Genomic DNA, 24,512 nt, shown 5'->3' on the forward strand with positions numbered 1-24,512 from the left:
AGCCTAACTGCAGCATAGAATAAACTGCAAACAGAATATGATGCAGACTCATAGATAGCTTTGTAGTAATTATAGCAGGCCTGCTTTATACCGTAATTGTAAATACTTGTGTCAAAAATCTCTGTACTTTTTTAAGTTTAGCTATTCCTACTATATATGTATGAATAAACAAAAGATGAGCTCAATCATTGGGCAAATCTGCACCCAAGCTATTGTTTTGGATGATACGGGGGTGAACATAACTAGTATGCTTTAGCTGTCTGTATGTACATTTGTAAAGTGTCTGCTACCCATAAGAATGCAATCAAGGCTGTGACAAAGAAAACCAGGATAGGGGAAACAGCCAGTTACATGGAAGAGATGGATCTTTAGGAGAGTATAATTTTTGAAATAATACTTGAGAGTAAGCCTTTAATTTTGTAAGTATGTATATGTAGACTTACAAATTAAGGAAGTTAAAAACTATAAAACATGATCACTAAACAGATTCATCAGGTTTGTTGATATACTGTAAGAAAAATTTCTTTTGAACAAAACCAAAAATATTTGTTTGACTCACTATTGATGGTTTTGCCTTTAATGTTCGATACGCATCATCAGAATGTTGTTGATCCTTTCCGGTTGGATGTATTCTGACTTTAGAGGTTATATTTACAGTCAGGAGAGGATCATACGTGTGACTTAGGTATTGGGCCCCCTTCTCCGGAAGTTAGGATCAACAATCATCATTCTGATGATGCCTATCGACTATGATAGGCGAAACCATCAAGAGTGAGTAAAAGTTTTGGTTTTGTTTTTGTTCAAAAGAAATTTTTCTTACTATAAAAATATATACTTTCTGAGCTTGAAAATTCACCAGAACTATCCTTATGTGAAGTTAATTTTCACTTTTGATGTTATAACAATTTCTCTTGCAGTTCATTTTGAAAAAGATGCATCAGGGCAACCCATTGTCCCAGACAAAGACCTACCCCAGGATGCATCCAAACCAGATGATAATGGTAATAATCTGGCTCCTCCTGCTAACCCCCAGCGGCCTGGATCAGCTAGTAGTCAGATTGGTGTGCAGGATGTAGCTGATAAACAGTTTAGGAATCTAGATGATTGGAGGTTTGCTGAACACTTTCATCCAAGTGTTCTCATTCAGGTAAGCCTGTCAAATTTTATGCACTCTTGCATAACATGTATGTAAGCTTCTGTTTCATTGCGTTCGTGTGTATACGCTACTGTGAAAGTGTGGATTCATCAGCGATTAACAATGTTTGGCTCCTGTACAGAGTTGTTGAAAGCATGCATTGCCCAAGTAAACAGGTAGTATCTGTTTTATAAATTTTTTTTTTTCCTTTTGACATAGTATGTCAGGCAAAATGCCTTTTATTCACATTAAATACACTATAAATATTATAACAACAAAAGTTATTGCACTGCACATAATCCATATATAATAGTAGATGTTATAAAACAAATTTACATACATCTTACTATAAATAGGGGAATGTTGTATGTATCTATGTATCTATCTATGTATCTATGTATCATGTATAAAGGCTCCGTCAGTTTCGATCCAAATGTCGCCAAATTCATACGGGAGATCGAGGATGTTACGAAAGCGGTTATCACGAAAATTTGGTTGGAAGCGGGCAAGATTTGGCTGCAAAACAGTGAAAATATGGGTAAAAGCGGGGTTTTTGTTATGAAAATCGGTTACCAGCCTCACGCGTCACTGCAGCTGGCCGGCAGTGCGTCGGCGCCAGCGTCGCGTAATGCGACTCGCCAATCTTGGCAGTACGGCGCAAAGCCACGCGACTTGCGAGCCAGAGACCAGTGGACATGATAATACGGAAAGAAGGAAAAATAAAGGACAAAAAGGTACATGGACGGGTTAAATTAACTAAATGAAAGCGGGAGCGAAACAAAGAAGGAAAGAAACTAATCAGGAAATGTAAGGGAAAAAAAGAAGCTCAAATAATGGGAACAGAATTAAATAAAAAACATGGAAACGGGAAATCACAAGCAGCAAATAAAAAAAAGCTAAAATGGAAATGTAAGAAAGAACAGATAAATAACATGGAAACGAAAAATCACAAGCTAAGCAGAAAAAACTAAAAAAGAAAATGTAAGAGACAGATTTTAGATAAATAAAATGTACCTTTTCAAATGATTCTACCTGTTCAGTAATTCTTCCTGTTATAGTGAACGCTCCCATTTACTCATCTAGCGGGGACCAGCTTTGAAGCCTTGGTATCCGCTAGTGTATATAATAAGAAAATCAAACAAATAATTTAAGCAAAATGACAGAGCCAAGAACAGACACGGAAGTCATCCAAGTAACTGTTCATCTGCGATCAACTAGCTAAAGTCATCATGAGACCAAACCTCTCATCTGAAGTTCCTGCCTAAAGAGGAACAGAAGACAAGGATGATCCCGTATCTGAATTTGCCAATGCACATTTTGCCAACACATATAACATAATTGATATATTTTGACCGATCACTGGTAATGTCATTATGATAATTAAATAAAACATTTTCAACAGAAAGCCTAAAGTTCTTACCAAGCCTTTGTGTAATAACCCTGTTAGCAAATTCCCAAATAGGAGTGGTCTTATTACAATGAAAAAAGAAGTGCTCTGGATGATCAACAGCATTACAGGAATTGCACAAATTTGTATCTTCTTTCCCCATTTTACATAATAAAACTTTTGTTGGATAAATGTTATGAATAATTTTCCAATTAAGTGAAATAAGTCTGGCCTGCATGGTACAACATGGTATTGAACCCCAAATCTTTTCCCAATCAAAATTGTAATTGGGGAATCTTCTACACCAATAGTTCATACAAATTGGTGGAACATAAATCTTATCAACCATGGCATGTCTAAAAAACTTTGAAGAACAGGCTTCTATAGGGACTGCATTAAAGACAATTGCTTCAGTCCTAATTTGGTCTAGAATTGGTGCATTCTTCCAATCATTCGGCAGAGCATTGCAAAGAGCGAAGTACTGAAAAAGAATGTTGCCAGTGCGCGGAATGCGGTGCCTAAAATACTCAAGTGAATAGATTGAACCATCATCATCAAAAAGATCTTTTATAAAAATAAAGCCAGCTTCAATCCAGTCTCTATAGAAAAGTGTTTTCTTGTTAACAGTTACAGCATCATTGTTCCAAATGATTTGATTGTAGTAATCAGATATGTCAGCTTTATTTGAAGTACATTTAGTATTGAACCAGACTTTAAACATGTTGTTATAAAAAACAGGAAAGGTGTCAATAACATTCTTGCATACATTGTTGATTTGGTTGAAGCTACAATTACAATTAAACACATTCATACCCAAACCAAACTTGTTGACATAGTAAAGTGGAATGTTCTTCCAGCAAGCAGGACTAGGATTGTTTAGTTTTTTGATCCAAGACATCTTTAAAGCATTGAAAAACATCTGAACCTGAAATATGTTTATACCACCTCTTTCATAATCTGCAATAATGGTGTTCCGCTTCACCGCTTCCACTCTATTCCAAATAAATTAAAAAACATAGTGTTTAATTTCTTTACAACTCTCTCAGGAAGGTCTACAACTGGAGCAATGTATGAAAGTTGTGAAGCCAACAATGTTTTCACGATCAAGTTTCTACCAACCATTGATAGGCCTCGCATCTTCCATGCACGGATTGAACACTCGATCTTATTCATTTTATCCTCCCAATTACAAGACAAATGATTTATTGAGATACTTGGGGAGAAATACACACCAAGGATTTTAACAGTGTTATTTGGCGCTAATTTCCAGTTAACATTTCCGATGCGAAATTATTATTTTCAAGGACCCAATCCATACGGCATCACTTTTGGAATGATTTACTGAAAGACCAGATAATCTTGAAAAGTTATCAAATACATCCATAACCGTTTTAACACATTCAGGGTCTTTTACAAAAATGGTAGTATCATCTGCAAAAGTAGAGATGCGAATTTCTTTACGCTCATAGTTCTCAAATGGTAAAGTAATACCCTGGATTTGCTTGGATTGACGAATTTTACAAGCGAGCAACTCCACACTAAGGACGAAGATCAAAGGCAAAATCGGACATCCCTGACGTACGCCACAATTTACATCAAAGGAACTTGAGATGTGACCATTATTAATAATACAATTAGTGGTATTGGAAAAATAACTGAAATCCATTTTCTGAACATTGAACCAAAATTCAATTTTCTGGCGCATAAAATATAAAGTCACGTTCTATACTGTCGAATGCTTTTTAAAATCAATACACATCATAACACCAGGTAAATTATTATTATCAACATATCTTAAAACATCTTCAATAAGGCGGATATTTTCGTGTATACTTCTACCCTTAACAAAACCATTCTGATCAGTATTCACAACAGACGGAAGAATGTTTTTAATACGAGAAGCTAATGCTTTAGTGGCTATCTTATAATCAATACTCAACAAAGCAATTGGACGCCAGTTATTAAGGGAATCCGGGAAGCCCTTTACCTTTATGAATGAGGGAGATTATGCCACGATTCTGACAGGTGGTAAGTGACCCAGAAAGATACGCATCATTAAGCGCCGTAACAACAATGGGACCAATCTTTGGCCAAAAGTGCTGATAGAACTCTACCGTGAGACCATCATAGCCAGGGCTTTTATTTTTTTGCCATAGAATTGAGCGCGCCTACACATTCTTCTGCTGTCAAGATACCCTCACAGCTTTCACTCTGTTCATTAGTCAGAGTAGGAAAAATTGTATCTCGAAAAAACTCATCCAATTCTATTTCAGACACATCAACTTTGCTTTTAAACAAATCAGAAAAATAGACAACCACTTCATTTAAAATAACAGATTGATCAGTTGTCATCACACCATTACTACACTGAAGTTTGTTGATTGACTTCTTAGAAGCATTTTTTTTCTCCAAATTCAGAAAATATTTATTACATTTCTCACCTTCTTCAATCCATTTCTCTTTAGATCTTATTTGTAACCCGTTCATAAAATGACTGTACATAACTTCATACTCCAGTTTACACGCATTATACTGCAATTTCAGGTTCTCATCATCCGTCTGATTGATGCAATTTTCATAAAGCTTTTGTAGTTTACATTCAATTTGCTTTAGCGCACTCATTCTCTGCTTTTGTGAGCCTTTTGCAAAATCAATTGTAAAACACCGGATTTTAGTTTTACATAAGTCCCAGAAATGTTTAGGGGACAATACATCAACGTAATCAACAACACATTCATCAATAAGTTTGTTAATGCCATGGTCGTAATCAGAATTTTGTAACCATGTATTGTTCAGTTTCCAATAACCATTACCTTTCACAATATCATTGTGACAAATAGTTAAAAATACAGCTAAATGGTCTGATCTAGGTGCAGATATGATATCAATTTTTCTCACTGTGTGCTCAATAGCATTAGGAATAAACCAATAGTCAAGTGTGCACTTAACTGGAGGAGATTTTTGTGTCCAGGTGAATCTTTTTTATCACCATTCCTTAGCCTCCAAATATCATTTAACTCATAATCATCCAACATTGTTTTAATAATATCAGAACAAGCACGATTAGGAATATTACCACCTATTTTGTCTAACAGTGGGTTCAGGACAGTGTTGAAATCACCACCCAAAATTGTGTGACCCCCTACACTGTATTTATCAATAATATTGCGCACATGCTCAAAGAATAATTTTCTATCTGGAATATCATTAGGTGCATACACATTCCACAAATTGTAATTGACATCATTAATAGAAAGTTTTATACCAATATTCTACCTTCATTATCAGCATAGATTTTTTCAACATCAGTTGGTAAATCAAATTTATTAGAAATACCAATCAAAATACCTTTACTATGATTTGTACCTGTACTACTATAAAAGGTACCATTGTATTCTTTTTCCCAGGTATCAATATCATTTTGACAGCAATAGACTTCCTGTAGAAAACAGACATCACATTGTTTGGTGTTCAACCAGTGAAAAATGGTCTTGCGTTTTTTCTGGTTTCGCAAACCACGAACATTAAATGTAACAAGATTAAACATGATAAATGCATAAAAATATTGAGTTCATCAGTTAAAACAAACATACAAACATAATATTGTGAAAAACTACTGTACAGAGGAGTTTCCTGGTTCTGTGCAGGCACTTTCCTGAATTTTACTTGAACTAGGAACCCCTTATCCTCCTGCGATAACCGTCAGCGCCTGTCTCTTTTATCCGGTTGTTTAGAGTCTGCTGATGCGGAGACAGGTTTTTACGTTTATTTGAGGCAAGCGTTTGCGAGGCCATAGGCCTACCGTAGTCTTTCATTGAGGATTGCCTCGTTTTATTTGATGTACCGGCTGTGGTATTAGGAGGAGGGTTCTTTTTATTTACTGGTACTTTTGATTTCTTTTTACCACCTTTCTTCTTAGGTTTAGTATTTTGCTCAGACAACGATGGGAAATCATCTTCATTTTCCTCGCTTACAACATCAAAGTTCAGTAGGGCCTTTACCTTGTTTAAAGTTCTGGCGATTTACTGCTATCATGCTGCAGACAGTGGTCGATGAGCTCTTGCGCTTAACGCTGAAGCTTTCTGCTACTTTGTCGCCTTTACCAGCAGGTCTTGTTGCTTTTGGAGTTTGCAGGTCTTGATCTTGATCAACGGCACCGCTACATTCAAAACTCTTGTGTCCATAATTGGAACATTTGAAACATTTAGGACCCTTTGCCAAGTCTGGACACCGCTGCTTCACATGACCTACAACACCACAATGGTAACATTTTGGCTTGGGCTTCACAGGGCACGATGATATGGTGTGACCTGTACCATGGCAATATCTGCAATTGGCCTTGGTTTGTCCATTGTAATATAGGACAACTTCTACATCAGTCAAAGATTTTGGATCCAGTGGATCTGGTATTGCCATCTTTGAATATCTGGGTTGTTCTTCAAGTATCTTGCTAACAAAACAGTATCTATGTCCAGTTAACAGGTGTGCAAATTCATTGTTATCACCTTTTTCTTTACTCTTATGGCGAAAGATAGGGCTAGCGAGGGTAGCAAAAACACCAACCCAACTTTCAACCTCAGCATCAGGAACATTCTGTGGAATGCCGTGAATACTTAGTCTTATATTGTTAGCTTTCTTGGGGTGTGTAGACTGGGCGGCAGAAAAATCTGATATTTGAAGTGATTTCTCTTTCAATTCCACACTGCCAGCAGCTAATACACGGGCTTTGGCTTGAATAGATCTGAGGTTGACAATCCAAAACGGCTGTGCACCCGACATGTATTGCACCCCTAAAATGTCTTTAGCACTTAAGAAACCATCTTCTTCTGTATTATAGCGGCAGCAAGTATAGCCGAAGCTACCTCGCATTCACTCACACGTATAAAGCATGGTATATTGATACGCACCCATAGTTTAATGTCTTTTATCAAGTCAGCTGTGTCACTGTTCGTTGTACTTACGGTCGACGCCATATTTAAATTCAATAAATTATTTATGGATACTGCACTTTTACTTGAAAGGGTATATGCCAGTGTCTTAGCTAGTCACCTGTCCACCTGTCATTTTGGATGGGTAGTTTGCTCTTGGGACGGGTAAAAAAATGCATGTGACATGTGTTTGCATAAGTTCTGTGAACTCAAAACAAGACCAGATTAATAAATCAAGGTTATAGCAATTATATAGTTATTTGAACTGACTGCCCCCCCAAAGGGAAAAAAAGTGAGAGGTTTGGTTTATGTTTTTAGTGTCAAATTTTGGACACACAGTTGGTGAAAATGACAGGCACATGTCAAACATGCTTGTGTGTCAAGGACACAGATCTAGAACCTATAAGTACATTACAGAATGACTATACAAAATTGTTACATACAAACTCTTAAACCACAAGTTGGGTCAAGTTTTGAAGTTGGTGAATGGAGTACTATAAATGCTATTTAAAATAAGACCATTACATTTTTGGCACATGTGATAACTTTGGTTGGGTTTTGGGGTTAGGGGTTAGAATTAAGGTTAATTTTGGTCTATAGAGTTAGGATATCAGGTTAGGAATAGTGTTTGGGATACTTTTTTAGTGCAAATGATACTATTTAGTGCAAGAGGTATTCCAAAGTCATTCACCTTTTGGCAATGTTGGATTATTTTAATATTTTCAAAAATAAAATCATAAAAAGAAGTTTAATATATAAATTTAAACAGTGTTTTGGTTGCTTCACTTGCATCTTCTGTGCATTATGTGATGTGATAATGCTAGATAAGATCAAGCAAATTCAGCACCAATTTCGTTTTTGTGTGCCAGGAAGTTGAATACTTTTTATTGGCTATATCGCAAAATCAATATCAGCGACAATCGATTTATTTGTATTTACGGAGGGGAGGTAAAGTCTTTTCCCCTCCTGTTTTGTTGCCGTCACGAAGAATGGAGCAAGTGCTTTTAGCATGGTACTGTCAAAAGTTACTCTCCCCAGGTGGAAATAGTTGAAAAACTGCCCTAAAATAATAACCCCTGTATGAGGTATAATTCTTAACCTTTTTTATTTTTCAGGTTTTAGAGGAAGCTCGTCAGGTGTATCCATACATGGATACCTACTATCATAGGAGGGACCACTCACTCTTGGTAGTTATGCATAATCCTGTGGGACCAAACCTGCAGAATTATGAACCCTGGGATGCCAAGTTACACTCAGATGTAGGCTTTAGGTGAGTAGGTCATGTGTTGATTGAATTAAATCTGCAGATGCCAAGCTACACTCTTTGCTCTACTTGGGAGAGTGTAGCGAATGGTTAGGGTCCTCAAATTTGGGGTATGAGGTCCGGGGATTAATTCCCGGTGATGGACACTTGCTGGGGTATTGACTTAGAAAAAAAATAAGTTTGAAATTAATTGGCAACATTTCAAAAATGACTTGTAAGGCAATTATCGTAGCAGGGTGACGATATGGATATAAGTTCTTGGTTCTTATGTGGGCGCAGTCGGCATAGACGCAGTTGAAAATTTTGTGTATTACCTTTGTCATAGACACAGTTGATCAATTAATGATTCAATAAAATAAGACAGTATTAATGGGAGACACAATTAATATTTTAGGACCAAATAAATGTAAGCCAAGTGACCCAATGTTTTCACTCTTTCAATATGTCAGTTTGCCCAAGATTATTTCTAAACAAACAACGATTGATCATGTTATTTCCCCGGATTATCACACACATACTTCCAGACTTCTTTTTGACAATGAGGGTGTTGGAGTTGAAAATAAAGTTCTTAAAGTAAAGTGAATTCAGCATGTTTTGGCAACAGAATAAGTTTATGGTACAAATGCACTGGAAGTGTATACATTGAAGCTAAAATGGTAAAGTATGGTGCAAAACTGGAACAAATTTGTACAAAACAAATTGCACTTTTTAGGCTAAAATTGCCAAACATGGGGGCTGATTGTATGGACCATCTCCTCTTATCAAAATACTGCAGATTTCCATCTACATGCATAAATGCCTCTAAACAAGAGATTTTTTGACAAAACATCGCAATATGTTGTTCTGTGTTAATATGTCCACCTGTATCAGCAAACTCAAACTCCAAATAATGTTTTAGTGTATAGTGTGTGCCTTTCACCTTTCACCCCTTGTTTGGAGACATATATGCATGTAGATGGAATTCTGCAGTGGGGGAGGGGGAGATTTATCCCCTCTGATATTTATGCTTATGGCTGTATTTGATGATTGGATATATTACTGTATGCTATCACCTCTTCAGAAATTACATGGAGCATGTTTGTACCATCCCTGAGGTAGCTAATTGGATCCATGAAGAAGAGGTAATCTACCAGGCTGAGATAGCCAGGAAGGAAATGGAAGCAATGAGAGCTGCAGCAGCCTCACCAGCACTGCCAACATCTAGACCATCAAGTTCTAAGAGCAAGAGTGGTAAACGATCAGCATCACCAAAGAAATCAAGGTCCAAGTCTCCTAAAGGTTAGTACATTGTATGATAGACCCCTTAAATAATTTGTCATATTTTACCAATGAGAGCTGCAGCAGCCTCACCAGTCAGTGCAACCAACATATAGACCAACAAGTTCTAGACTGCATAAGGAGTTAGGGCTGCTAATCAGAGCATCCTACTCCAGAGAATGACCACTTTTTCATTCAATTTTTTCATTTCAGGGAGGCGTAGTGCCAGTCCCACAGTGTCTGTGGATAATTTAGACCCCAACAGCAAAAACTTCATGCGCCCAAATTCCATGAAACAATGGAAGGTGGAAAATGACAAGCTCAAAGAAGAGGAAGAACGAAAACGACAGGAGAAAGATAAGAAAGGGCGCCCTCGATCCAGATCCAGATCAGCTTCTCCAAAAAAAGGGGAGGAGAAGAAGGACGATAAGAAGGAGAAGCGACCTAAATCTGGGCGTGGCAGTAGGAATGGCAAGGATGACAAGGATAAAGCGGAGGAAAGTAAACCAGCAGAGGAGGTCCCGGCGGAAGAGCCCAAAGAACCAGAGAGAATATATCCAGTGAGTTGAACAAATGAGAGCTTAAGGGTGTTTTTTTTTCTTCAAAATCTACCTGACCTTCGGGGATGAAGGTTGGAATAAATTTGGTTCAGGGGGCACACCACTAAATCAATGCGCCATTTGTGTAACCCTAATGAGTTCCGGTAAAAAACAGAAACTTTTTGAGGTATTTTGGGCTGGTCTTTAGACTTATTAATCAGAAAGAGTGGCGAATTATAGCTTAAATAAAAGTTTAAAGTCTATACATAAATTTGAGTCGCCAAAAAAGTCGCATTTTTAAAATTATTGAGAAGCGGGAAAATGAGGTGGTAGGACCCCATACATTGAAACATATGTTAAACTTTAATCGATTTGCAATCGACTGGTCATCATAATTTTTTTTTAAACGAGCCCAAAAGGCCTCAAAATGAGCAAAGAAAACCAGTGTTTTTACACGTGTTTCAATGGGAAGATTATTTAGTGGTGTGCGCCCTTCATGCACCAGATATGACAAACCATCATATCATTCTTGGATCACATATCCCAGTGTTTCTAGATGAAAATTGCATAATGTTTCATGCCAAAAATGCCCAAATCAGCAAATTTAGGCAATTTTCATCTAGAACCAAATTTAGAATGATTTCTCCGATCCCGACCTTCATCCCAGAAGGTCAGATGGGTTTTCAAAAAACACCCTTAAAACCAAAACTGGCTTAAAACCGAAGTTTAAATCATTTGATTGTTTCTGTAAAATTAAAACCCCCAGCAAAAACAGTAATTCCTCAAGTCTCCCTAATCTTTTGACATAGGACAGGGTGAATAAGTATGCAGTATAAATTTTTGTATCATGCAATTCTTCCAACAAATTCTTTTAAAACAAATGTTTACAAATACATATATTTGTGTAAAATAATTGGGGAAAAATTAACAATACGTAATGAGACAAATTTGTAATGCTAAATAAACATTGCATAGCACCTTTGATTTTTGTTGTATAGTGCTATACAGGTATCAGTACAAAACATGTTCCACAACAGTACTTTTCTTTTCCCTTAACAGTTCACAGGTTATGATGTTGGGAATAATTTGATCCATGGTAGTGGATCTACTTCAACTATGTTTCCTTGTGATGGAGGACAGATTCGCACAGAAAAGACTCAAATTATCAATGGTAAGTGCAATTAAGCTGTCATTCAAGTACTTGAGATTTGACTCTTGGACATGCTTGCGACTTATCAATCAGATATCGGCAATGGCTTTTGTGATAAGGGACAGATTAGTTACACACAAAAAAACTATGCTCCTTGCGATTGCTTATAGTATGACATGACCTTAAGTGATGAAGATGAGGCTATGAGTTAACATCTTTTAAAAAATATTTCTGTCACACTCTCCAGGCCCAGCTTTTGTAAAGACGTCAGTACTGAAAGACGGCCACATTTTTGTGGTGCATATCATCGACCCCAAAGAGCCAAGTGATGAGGAACCTGACGATGAAGCTACAGGGGATGATAAAGAGAGCGTAACAGAGAAAGCTGACCAGGAGAAACCAGAGAAAGAGGACAAAGCAGGTGAATACTGTAAATAAGCCCACCTGTCATGGCTGTAGACTGTTTTCTGTCACTGATCAACATAAGCCCACCACTATATTCAAAATATTCTAGAAGCAAGGGTGTACCCAGGTAACTGGGGGTTAAGTAGATGCTTTCTTAATGGGAAGTCTTAATAAGTTGCAGGATTTCTACAAGTACACCATATTTTTTCACAGTATCAATGCAGCTGGTCCCTATGTGAGTGGTCAAGCTTATGTCAGTTGGCAGCTGGTCCCTGAGTGAGTTGTCAAGCTTTCGTCGGAAGTACTGTGACTTCATCAGATGTGTCTGTGACTTCATCAGATGTGTATGTGACTTCATCAGATGTGTCTGTGACTTCATCAGATGTGTCTGTGACTTCATCAGATGTGTCTGTGACTTCATCAGACATGTCTGTGACTTCATCAGATGTGTCTGTGACTTCATCAGATGTGTCTGTGACTTCATCAGACGTGTCTGTGACTTCATCAGACGTGTCTGTGACTTCATCAGATGTGTCTGTGACTTCATCAGATGTGTCTGTGACTTCATCAGATGTGTCTGTGACTTCATCAGATGTGTCTGACTTCATCAGATGTGTCTGTGACTTCATCAGAGGGACCGGCTGCACCGGCACTGTGATATAGCCGACAAGTGTATTCGCAGAAATACTATAACTTACTTGTTAGCTTTGTGAAATGTGTCCCAGGTTAGACAAGAAAAAACTAAGTTCAAAGATGGTTTCTGCCTTTGAAAGGAAAAAAGGGCCAATTAGAAATGATCTATTTTGTACGTAGCAGTACTTATTTCATGAAGTCCTTGTTCTCTTTTAGATTACGAAGCCTTTGGATCAGACGTAATGATTTTATCCCTTACTTGATAGTGACTGGGCAAAATCTTCAGTCAGATTTCATAAAAAGGGTATTGTTATTCTCAATTTTCAAAAACTGCACTGAGATGGAAGGAAAATAACCACTGCACCGGAATTGAACCTATATCAGGTATTGTCCGAGTTACGATTCAGTGCTGCTTAGATCAATTCTGTGCATCCTCCAAGTGGTAAAAGTTTAAATTAATATTCGCTTCACATGCATGTCAAAATAAATAGGCATTTGAAAGCCTGTTTGAAGACTGAAATTCAACTTGATTATAACCAATTTAGGGGTATTTGTGCAATTTGCACACTCCACACGCAGTAGTTTCAGGAATTGGGGGAGGGGTGTATCCTTGCCCCTGCAGATGCCACAACCTGTAGCTAAGCCACTGCTGAGTTATGGGGATTTAGTTAACTTAAGGTACTTGAAAAGATTTTTGCCAGCATATTGTTATCAATCATACATGTACTTGAGTGAATTATGATAGCGGTCACTCATGGTACGTAATTACTTTGACATAATATGATTGATCAATGGTTCAATACATCAAGTAAGATTATTGTAAGATGGCCACTTAAATATAGTAATTCCTTGGCATTGCATACAGTGAATATTAGTGCAGTTAAATATAGTAATTCCTTGGCATTGCATACAGTGAATATTAGTGCAGATATTTTATTTTCGGTTTGACTTTGATCAGCTCTGAGAAATCGTTTAGTCAGGGATACTGGGTCTTTCATCTGATGCAATTGCATTCATATGTAAAAGAGAACTGGTCTAGCATCTCACTTAACGCTATCATTCATTTCATTCATCATTCATTTATTCCATTCATCTGGTTCTTCAGTCATCAACGATGCTTTAAGCGATGGACGTGACAGCGCAGCAAGCGGTGATGTGTCCATCAAAATGGGGTCTGATGGCCGAGCATCAGCCGCCGAATCTGACGATCAATTTGGTGGTAGTCGAGATGGTCAGTTGTCTGAAGTGTTGTAGTTTTGTGATGCAGTGTCCCCTGCCAGCATATATAACCTCACTTACATGTACTTACTCACTCCACCAATCCTTTGCATCTCTATTGGGATAACAATGCTCCTTTCATCTTTAGTGTTTGTTATTTTCTTGTATTCTTTCTTTTTTCCCTCTCAAAGTACATTTAAAACAAGCAGTTTTGTATTTATTGAATATATAACATATGCCTCTTTTTTATATTTTCTCTCATCTCAATTTTGGGTTATTCCAGTTGAAATTTATACACCCCTATGGAAGACATACCTTAAATCTTCCACACAGGGAATATGAATTTCAATTGGGGTTACCTGAATGGGTGACTCCATTTGAAATCTACATACCTTTTGTGGGAGATTAAGATCATGTTTTCTATAGAAGGTATTTGGATTTCAACTAGAATATCCCTTTCTTCTTCTCCCTCAAATTATGTTTATTATATGCTTAATTACTCTCCCATGCTCAGTCTCATTTTGAACTCTGAAACTCTCTATAAGATGTTGTACATGTAACCAAAATGCTTCTCGTTTCCACTCCCTGCACATTCTTTTCCAAAATTTAAGTTGGAAGTGGTGGCTGAAAATATTACTTCTCTTTTTGTGACTATAATTATGTACCCATTATTGCTCTATAATTGCTTATAACTCAAAAACATGCCTGTCGACTTGTTCCGGGTTTTGTTGGAGCTGGTCACATATTTTCTTATGCAGTAAACACTCACCTTGGCATATAGGTGCACTATAATAATTTCAGCACACTGTACTGCACTTCATGCATGTCACACAAGGGAGTTTGGTTTACAACGGTATATTATTCTATGCCTAATTAGACTATATAGCAAGGTTTGAATACCTGATCAGATTATAACAAATCCAGAAGAAGTTTATATGTGCCATAAATTTATTTTTTTATTTCTGTTATAAGTTAAAAATGTTGCAGCACAAGGTTTTCAAGGTTTTTCATTATTATAGCAAATATGGTTCCATTATCTCTTACACAACTTGCACCAACACTATATTTTCATATTTGGTATATTGTATACGTGTACATCCATATCAAAACGATGCACTTGTCGGCTGCTACATGTGTCTCTTTTTACATAATAGCTAGGATTGAATACCAGACTCATCTCAAGTGGAGATCACTTCAAATCATTCCCAAGACGCATGTTTTAGGAATAGAGGACACTCCTTGACCATATGTGACTCCTCGCCACAACTGAGCCGGATGTCGCCAGTGCCACTATTGAGATATGCTCCTTCGAACTAAACAATAAACAATAGGAAAGAAAGGATTTATTGACTGTTTTATTGATTTTTCACTACGTAAATGTCAAGTACTATAGACATGATATACATCATTTTAAAGCTAATTTCAAGCAGAATATTTTGGTTGAATATCTCAAAAATGATGATTGGCGACATCCGGGCTCAGTTGTGGCGAGGAGTCACATATGTGACTTTGGAGATGATTTGAAGTGACCTCCACTTAAGATGAGTCTGATATTTATTCCAAGCTAATTATGTGAAATGAGACACATGTAGCAGCCGACAAGTGCATCGTTTTGATATGGATGTACACATATAGGGTAATTACTGGTGATATTATTGTTTGATCAGCTAGTGCCAGTGCTCTTGGTCAGTCTAAGCACCAAAGCAAGGTGCAGGTACAAACCTATGACTTGCAGCAGCTTCCTAGAGACATAGATATTACGATCATGCCTTGGTTGTATTGTGAGTTTAATATAAGACATAAACAGTGGCGTAACCTGCGGGATATTTTTGGTTGAAATCTGGACTAAATAAATGAAATGTTATGCCAAATAATAATATTAATATTCTGCTACCAGGCTAGTCCAGTTGAAATCCATACACCCCCTATGGAAGATACAACATTAATTTCACACGCAGGGAGTGTACCTTTCAAAAGGAGCCACCCATTCAAGTAACCCCACTTGAAATTCACACTCCCTGTGTGGTAGATAAAGGTTGTGTCTTCCATAGGGGATGTATGGATATCAACTGGAATGGCCCATACCCATCCCCTTCAAGACCAGCTTACTGAGAAACTTGTTTGTACTCTCATTGGAATCAGTAGAATTGATTTGAACTTCTAAGAAATAAACCAATTTGTTTTGACATTCAGGTGAATCACCAACCAAGGGAATGGCCTTTGAACCAGGATTACATGATACCAAGGAACCAGCACAGAAGAAAGAAAAACCACTCAGTCTGTTTGGCTCCTTTACTGCTGCCCTCAATGATGGTATGATGCTGTCATTCAGCAACTATGGGAATCAAGGAAAATCGTCTGCAGGTATAGAAACTAATTCTTAGTTTTAAAGCAAATTTCAATTCATTTTAAACCAACATTTTTTCCCATTACATTTTTTTTAATTTTCACTCACTTACATGACTTGAAGTACCTCATAATATGTTTTAGCATAACTCAGGAACTTTTTTGAAACACCATCAATTAAAATTAAAAGATTCTCTCTTTCACGAAATTTATTCTTTCCCTTGAGTAGGCCAAGGAAGGAAAATGTTCACTCTTGACCAGGTTGTGAACTTTGAACCCCTGGCTATCTAGACCAGCATTCTGACTGCCAACTACTATAGGCCCAAGGTTCCAAATCATATCTCTCCCACTTCTCTAGTGACAAGCATTGAGGAGAAATAACATTATCAATTCTAGCGAGAGATTCTCTTTTGTATATCATCATATTAATTTTATGAGAACTACCTGTCGATTGGCCAAAATGAAGTTTTCATTATCAATTGGACCAATCAGAAACATTGTTAGAATAATTTCACTACACAAAAAATTGGGGTGAATGATTTGCAAAGCTCCATTCTGATTGGTGATTAAAGATATCATGTAATTGACCAATCAGTGGCAATGTTAGATCGGCAGGTAGTGCTCAGGGGGTTACATTTTGATATCATTGCACAAACATTGATTGACGATAAAAACCTTTCATCTGGTAAGCAATTCACCTTCATTTTGTTAGCATTTCCAGACGTACATCAATACACACTTTGTATCACCTTGAGGTTGTTAGTGTCGTCGGTATTTTTACCCAATTGTGCTGCAAGCGTGCTGACTAACTGCTCATCAACACATGTGTATGATTTGTGGGATATGGGTGGTGCACACCATTTGATCTTATGTTCAGCAAAATATGCACTCTCCGTCGCTATCAGACTGGAGATGACAATGAAGCATAGATGTTCACAGGTTCATTTGACTATACTCAAGACGTATTTATTTAGAGGTTAATAACTGCGCATCGGTTATTTGGAGGGCATTGTGAAAAATCTAAACATTTTGCCTTTGGAACCGAGGGATATTCCGAGGTCCAAAGCAAAATGTTTAGATTTTTTTTTTTTTTTTATATATTACCGATGCAAAGTTATTAACCTCATTCATAACCGTCACTTTAATCTCTTCACCTAACAAAATAACACAAAATTGTGCTCAAAAGTTTATAAAAATAGATGATTTTTACATCTTCCCTTTCCAAAAATCGATCAGGCTAAAACATGACGACCAATAACAAAAGTGCGTATCACAATCTGTGCAAATATGGTATCGCGCAATCCAAATACGGCAGCCAGTGCGCGCGAAGTTTGTTCGACGCACAACAACACGCAAACGCCGGTCAATTGTGTGCGACATTGGAACAATTACGCATTTTGCGGTCAATTGTGGGATATTAATGACCTCGATTTGCGTTCGCGTTTTCACAAATAACTAAATGTAATTGGATCGCACGCATCGCGTTTATTAATGAGGTTATGAATTTCATGTAATGAATCATTCTCATTGTAGCAATCATAGAATTAAAACCAGAGAACCATGACTTGACTGCCATCTTGACGCACGCATGCAGCAAATATTTTGGGTATATTGGTTTAGCTCAGAATGTGCTCGAGGCAATCCTGCCATGTGAATGCGATATGGCATGAAGAAGCAATTGGTGTGATCTGCATGCGATACCTAAAGGCTTCAGATGAGACACATTATTGTTTTCACTCGTTTCCACGCACTATCGACAAGGACTCGAATACCCCAAATTTTCTTCCCATAGCTGACGGCACCAATGTAGGTGGCGGTATAGGGAGTCTGGGTTCTCTGGTTTTAATTCTGTGGTAGCAATGCATTAAGTCAACCTTTTCTATCTTGCATTGCAGACAATAAAGAGGAGGCAGACATTTATATACCCCCTCCCTTTAGCCCTTCACCACCCCCTCAAGCTCCATCCCCCACCAGTAAGAGAGGAGGATCTGGTAAGAAGGGTAAAAAACAACAGCAACAACAGCAAGCTGCAGAACAGGAAAAACAAGCTCAGCAGGCATTGGAACAGCAACAAAGAGAGGTCAGTGTATGATTGATTGATTGATTGTGATTGATCAATCAAATGATTATTGGTTGATTGATTTATTTAATAAATGATTATTTAATCATTGATTGGTTGCTTATTTGTTTGATTAATAGATGGATTGATTGATTGATTGATTGATTGATTTTGGCCAAGTCAAGTATAGAATCAACTTGTACACATATAAAAGTGTTATATTGAGCTTAATTTATTCCAGTAATAAATATTGATTTTTGCACTAATTTTGAAATAAAAAGAAAGCAAAAAACACAGCTACATGAAACAAAACTCTAATTAATGAAGATGTACCAAGCAGCAAAAAGAAGTTGATGTAATCCAACATAATCTTTATCAATTTGGGAATACTGCAAATTGAGACATATGTTACTTACAACTCCATGTTCTTACTTCAGTATGCTTTGTAATGCCTCTTTATTTAGGAGGAAGAAAGACAGAGAAAGCTACTTGAAGAGATGAAGAAGACCAAGGAACCTGAAGTGCCACCATTTCAACAGTTATATATATCTTGTCCTGACGGCCATCATGTCAATTATCTGACAGAAGCAATGGCAGGTGAGAGCAAATAATAACCAACAGTTATATATATCTTGTCCTGATGGCCTTCATGTCAATTATCTGACTGAAGCAATGGCAGGTGAGAGCAAATAATAACCAACAGTTATATATATCTTGTCCTGACGGCCTTCATGTCAATTATCTGACTGAAGCAATGGCAGGTGAGAGCAAATAATAACCAACAGTTATATATATCTTGTCCTGATGGCCTCCATGTCAATTATCTGACAGAAGCAATGGCAGGTGAGAGCAAGTAATAACCAACAGTTATATATATCTTGTCCTGACGGCCTTCATGTCAATTATCTGACTGAAGCAATGGCAGGTGAGAGCAAATAATAACCAACAGTTATATATATCTTGTCCTGATGGCCTCCATGTCAATTATCTGACAGAAGCAATGGCAGGTGAGAGCAAGTAATAACCAACAGTTATATATATCTTGTCCTGATGGCCTTCATGTCAATTATCTGACAGAAGCAATAGCAGGTGAGAGCAAATAATAACCAACAGTTATATATATCTTGTCCTGACGGCCTTCATGTCAATTATCTGACAGAAGCAATGGCAGGTGAGAGCAAATAATAACCAACAGTTCTATATATCTTGTCCTGATGGCCTTCATGTCAATTATCTGACTGAAGCAATGGCAGGTGAGAGCAAATAATAACCAACAGTTATATATATCTTGTCCTGACGGCCTTCATGTCAATTATCTGACAGAAGCAATGGCAGGTGAGAGCAAATAATAACCAACAGTTATATATATCTTGTCCTGATGGCCTTCATGTCAATTATCTGACAGAAGCAATGGCAGGTGAGAGCAAATAATAACCAACAGTTATATATATCTTGTCCTGATGGCCTTCATGTCAATTATCTGACAGAAGCAATAGCAGGTGAGAGCAAATAATAACCAACAGTTATATATATCTTGTCCTGACGGCCTTCATGTCAATTATCTGACAGAAGCAATGGCAGGTGAGAGCAAATAATAACCAACAGTTATATATATCTTGTCCTGATGGCCTTCATGTCAATTATCTGACAGAAGCAATGGCAGGTGAGAGCAAATAATAACCAACAGTTATATATATCTTGTCCTGATGGCCTCCATGTCAATTATCTGACTGAAGCAATGGCAGGTGAGAGCAAATAATAACCAACAGTTATATATATCTTGTCCTGACGGCCTTCATGTCAATTATCTGACAGAAGCAATGGCAGGTGAGAGCAAATAATAACCAACAGTTATATATATCTTGTCCTGATGGCCTCCATGTCAATTATCTGACAGAAGCAATGGCAGGTGAGAGCAAATAATAACCAACAGTTATATATATCTTGTCCTGATGGCCTTCATGTCAATTATCTGACAGAAGCAATGGCAGGTGAGAGCAAATAATAACCAACAGTTATATATATCTTGTCCTGACGGCCTTCATGTCAATTATCTGACAGAGGCAATGGCAGGTGAGAGCAAATAATAACCAACAGTTATATATATCTTGTCCTGATGGCCTTCATGTCAATTATCTGACTGAAGCAATGGCAGGTGAGAGCAAATAATAACCAACAGTTATATATATCTTGTCCTGATGGCCTTCATGTCAATTATCTGACAGAAGCAATGGCAGGTGAGAGCAAATAATAACCAACAGTTATATATATCTTGTCCTGATGGCCTCCATGTCAATTATCTGACAGAAGCAATGGCAGGTGAGAGCAAATAATAACCAACAGTTATATATATCTTGTCCTGATGGCCTTCATGTCAATTATCTGACAGAACCAATGGCAGGTGAGAGCAAATAATAACCAACAGTTATATATATCTTGTCCTGATGGCCTTCATGTCAATTATCTGACAGAAGCAATGGCAGGTGAGAGCAAATAATAACCAACAGTTATATATATCTTGTCCTGACGGCCTTCATGTCAATTATCTGACAGAAGCAATGGCAGGTGAGAGCAAGTAATAACCAACAGTTATATATATCTTGTCCTGACGGCCTTCATGTCAATTATCTGACAGAAGCAATGGCAGGTGAGAGCAAATAATAACCAACAGTTATATATATCTTGTCCTGATGGCCTCCATGTCAATTATCTGACAGAAGCAATGACAGGTGAGAGCAAATAATAACCAACAGTTATATATATCTTGTCCTGATGGCCTTCATGTCAATTATTTGACTGAAGCAATGGCAGGTGAGAGCAAATAATAACCAACAGTTATATATATCTTGTCCTGATGGCCTCCATGTCAATTATCTGACTGAAGCAATGGCAGGTGAGAGCAAATAATAACCAACAGTTATATATATCTTGTCCTGATGGCCTTCATGTCAATTATCTGACAGAACCAATGGCAGGTGAGAGCAAATAATAACCAACAGTTATATATATCTTGTCCTGATGGCCTTCATGTCAATTATTTGACTGAAGCAATGGCAGGTGAGAGCAAATAATAACCAACAGTTATATATATCTTGTCCTGATGGCCTCCATGTCAATTATCTGACTGAAGCAATGGCAGGTGAGAGCAAATAATAACCAACAGTTATATATATCTTGTCCTGATGGCCTTCATGTCAATTATCTGACAGAAGCAATGGCAGGTGAGAGCAAATAATAACCAACAGTTATATATATCTTGTCCTGATGGCCTTCATGTCAATTATCTGACAGAAGCAATGGCAGGTGAGAGCAAATAATAACCAACAGTTATATATATCTTGTCCTGATGGCCTTCATGTCAATTATCTGACAGAAGCAATGGCAGGTGAGAGCAAATAATAACCAACAGTTATATATATCTTGTCCTGACGGCCTTCATGTCAATTATCTGACAGAAGCAATGGCAGGTGAGAGCAAATAATAACCAACAGTTCTATATATCTTGTCCTGATGGCTTTCATGTCAATTATCTGACAGAAGCAATGGCAGGTGAGAGCAAATAATAACCAACAGTTATATATATCTTGTCCTGATGGCCTCCATGTCAATTATCTGACTGAAGCAATGGCAGGTGAGAGCAAATAATAACCAACAGTTATATATATCTTGTCCTGACGGCCTTCATGTCAATTATCTGACTGAAGCAATGGCAGGTGAGAGCAAATAATAACCAACAGTTATATATATCTTGTCCTGATGGCCTCCATGTCAATTATCTGACAGAAGCAATGGCAGGTGAGAGCAAATAATAACCAACAGTTATATATATCTTGTCCTGACGGCCTTCATGTCAATTATCTGACTGAAGCAATGGCAGGTGAGAGCAAATAATAACCAACAGTTCTATATATCTTGTCCTGATGGCCTTCATGTCAATTATCTGACAGAAGCAATGGCAGGTGAGAGCAAATAATAACCAACAGTTATATATATCTTGTCCTGACGGCCTTCATGTCAATTATCTGACAGAAGCAATGACAGGTGAGAGCAAATAATAACCAACAGTTATATATATCTTGTCCTGATGGCCTTCATGTCAATTATCTGACAGAAGCAATGGCAGGTGAGAGCAAGTAATAACCAACAGTTATATATATCTTGTCCTGATGGCCTTCATGTCAATTATCTGACAGAAGCAATGGCAGGTGAGAGCAAATAATAACCAACAGTTATATATATCTTGTCCTGACGGCCTTCATGTCAATTATCTGACTGAAGCAATGGCAGGTGAGAGCAAATAATAACCAACAGTTATATATATCTTGTCCTGATGGCCTTCATGTCAATTATCTGACAGAAGCAATGACAGGTGAGAGCAAATAATAACCAACAGTTATATATATCTTGTCCTGATGGCCTTCATGTCAATTATCTGACAGAAGCAATGACAGGTGAGAGCAAATAATAACCAACAGTTATATATATCTTGTCCTGATGGCCTTCATGTCAATTATCTGACAGAAGCAATGGCAGGTGAGAGCAAATAATAACCAACAGTTATATATATCTTGTCCTGATGGCCTTCATGTCAATTATCTGACAGAAGCAATGGCAGGTGAGAGCAAATAATAACCAACAGTTATATATATCTTGTCCTGACGGCCTTCATGTCAATTATCTGACTGAAGCAATGGCAGGTGAGAGCAAATAATAACCAACAGTTATATATATCTTGTCCTGACGGCCATCATGTCAATTATCTGACAGAAGCAATGACAGGTGAGAGCAAATAATAACCAACAGTTATATATATCTTGTCCTGATGGCCTTCATGTCAATTATCTGACAGAAGCAATGGCAGGTGAGAGCAAATAATAACCAACAGTTATATATATCTTGTCCTGACGGCCTTCATGTCAATTATCTGACTGAAGCAATGGCAGGTGAGAGCAAATAATAACCAACAGTTATATATATCTTGTCCTGATGGCCTCCATGTCAATTATCTGACAGAAGCAATGGCAGGTGAGAGCAAATAATAACCAACAGTTATATATATCTTGTCCTGATGGCCTCCATGTCAATTATCTGACAGAAGCAATGGCAGGTGAGAGCAAATAATAACCAACAGTTATATATATCTTGTCCTGATGGCCTTCATGTCAATTATCTGACAGAAGCAATGGCAGGTGAGAGCAAATAATAACCAACAGTTATATATATCTTGTCCTGACGGCCTTCATGTCAATTATCTGACAGAAGCAATGACAGGTGAGAGCAAATAATAACCAACAGTTCTATATATCTTGTCCTGATGGCCTTCATGTCAATTATCTGACAGAAGCAATGGCAGGTGAGAGCAAATAATAACCAACAGTTATATATATCCTGTCCTGATGTCTTTCATGTCAATTATCTGACAGAAGCAATGGCAGGTGAGAGCAAATAATAACCAACAGTTATATATATCTTGTCCTGATGGCCTTCATGTCAATTATCTGACAGAAACAATGGCAGGTGAGAGCAAATAATAACCAACAGTTATATATATCCTGTCCTGATGGCCTTCATGTCAATTATCTGACAGAAGCAATGACAGGTGAGAGCAAATAATAACCAACAGTTATATATATCTTGTCCTGATGGCCTTCATGTCAATTATCTGACAGAGGCAATGGCAGGTGAGAGCAAATAATAACCAACAGTTATATATATCTTGTCCTGATGACCTTCATGTCAATTATTTGACAGAAGCAATGGCAGGTGAGAGCAAGTAATAACCAAGAGGAATAGAAAAGGGGAAGACATGTAAAGAAAGTCAAGTTAGCTCAATCGATTAAGCGTTTGACTATGGTGTGAGAGGTTGTGGGTTTGAACCCTAGGGTTTTTAGTACTCTCTCGTGTACAAATTGGGTTAACTTGAAATCCCCTGGACAATGAACTTGTTGTAACCCGTGTGTGCTTCTTACATTGTAGCTGCAAGTCCCTGTGTTGTTGTTTAATTGTTTATGGAATGATATAGAGTGGTCATAGCAACAACCTGTAAAGTGCTGAGGCTTGTGGATCAACGTCTAGGGGTGGTGCCTGTGTGTAGCACAGTATAAATCACTGCATTTTTGTTTGTCTTTATTTTTAGTAAAAAATCAGAAAAAAGTGCACAAGACATGGTGTATATTTTGTGCGGGGGTGGG

The 24,512-nt window shown here is 37.5% G+C and overlaps 1 protein-coding gene across 1 annotated transcript in view; it reads left to right on the top strand.

Annotated features, from left to right (window-relative positions):
* Nucleotides 1-24,512, top strand: part of LOC140158060 (sperm-associated antigen 17-like) — an 82,705-nt gene that overhangs the window by 35,352 nt on the left and 22,841 nt on the right. The window contains 12 exon segments of the mRNA XM_072181308.1: nucleotides 918-1,147; nucleotides 8,566-8,720; nucleotides 9,775-9,992; nucleotides 10,185-10,531; nucleotides 11,570-11,681; nucleotides 11,908-12,081; nucleotides 13,804-13,929; nucleotides 16,110-16,280; nucleotides 18,158-18,342; nucleotides 18,786-18,918; nucleotides 20,711-20,718; nucleotides 23,991-24,084. Of these exon segments, the coding sequence (XP_072037409.1) occupies nucleotides 918-1,147; nucleotides 8,566-8,720; nucleotides 9,775-9,992; nucleotides 10,185-10,531; nucleotides 11,570-11,681; nucleotides 11,908-12,081; nucleotides 13,804-13,929; nucleotides 16,110-16,280; nucleotides 18,158-18,342; nucleotides 18,786-18,918; nucleotides 20,711-20,718; nucleotides 23,991-24,084 (1,953 nt within the window).

This window comes from Amphiura filiformis, chromosome 7 (genome assembly GCF_039555335.1).
Source record: "Amphiura filiformis chromosome 7, Afil_fr2py, whole genome shotgun sequence".
In the NCBI taxonomy this organism is placed as follows: domain Eukaryota; kingdom Metazoa; phylum Echinodermata; class Ophiuroidea; order Amphilepidida; family Amphiuridae; genus Amphiura; species Amphiura filiformis.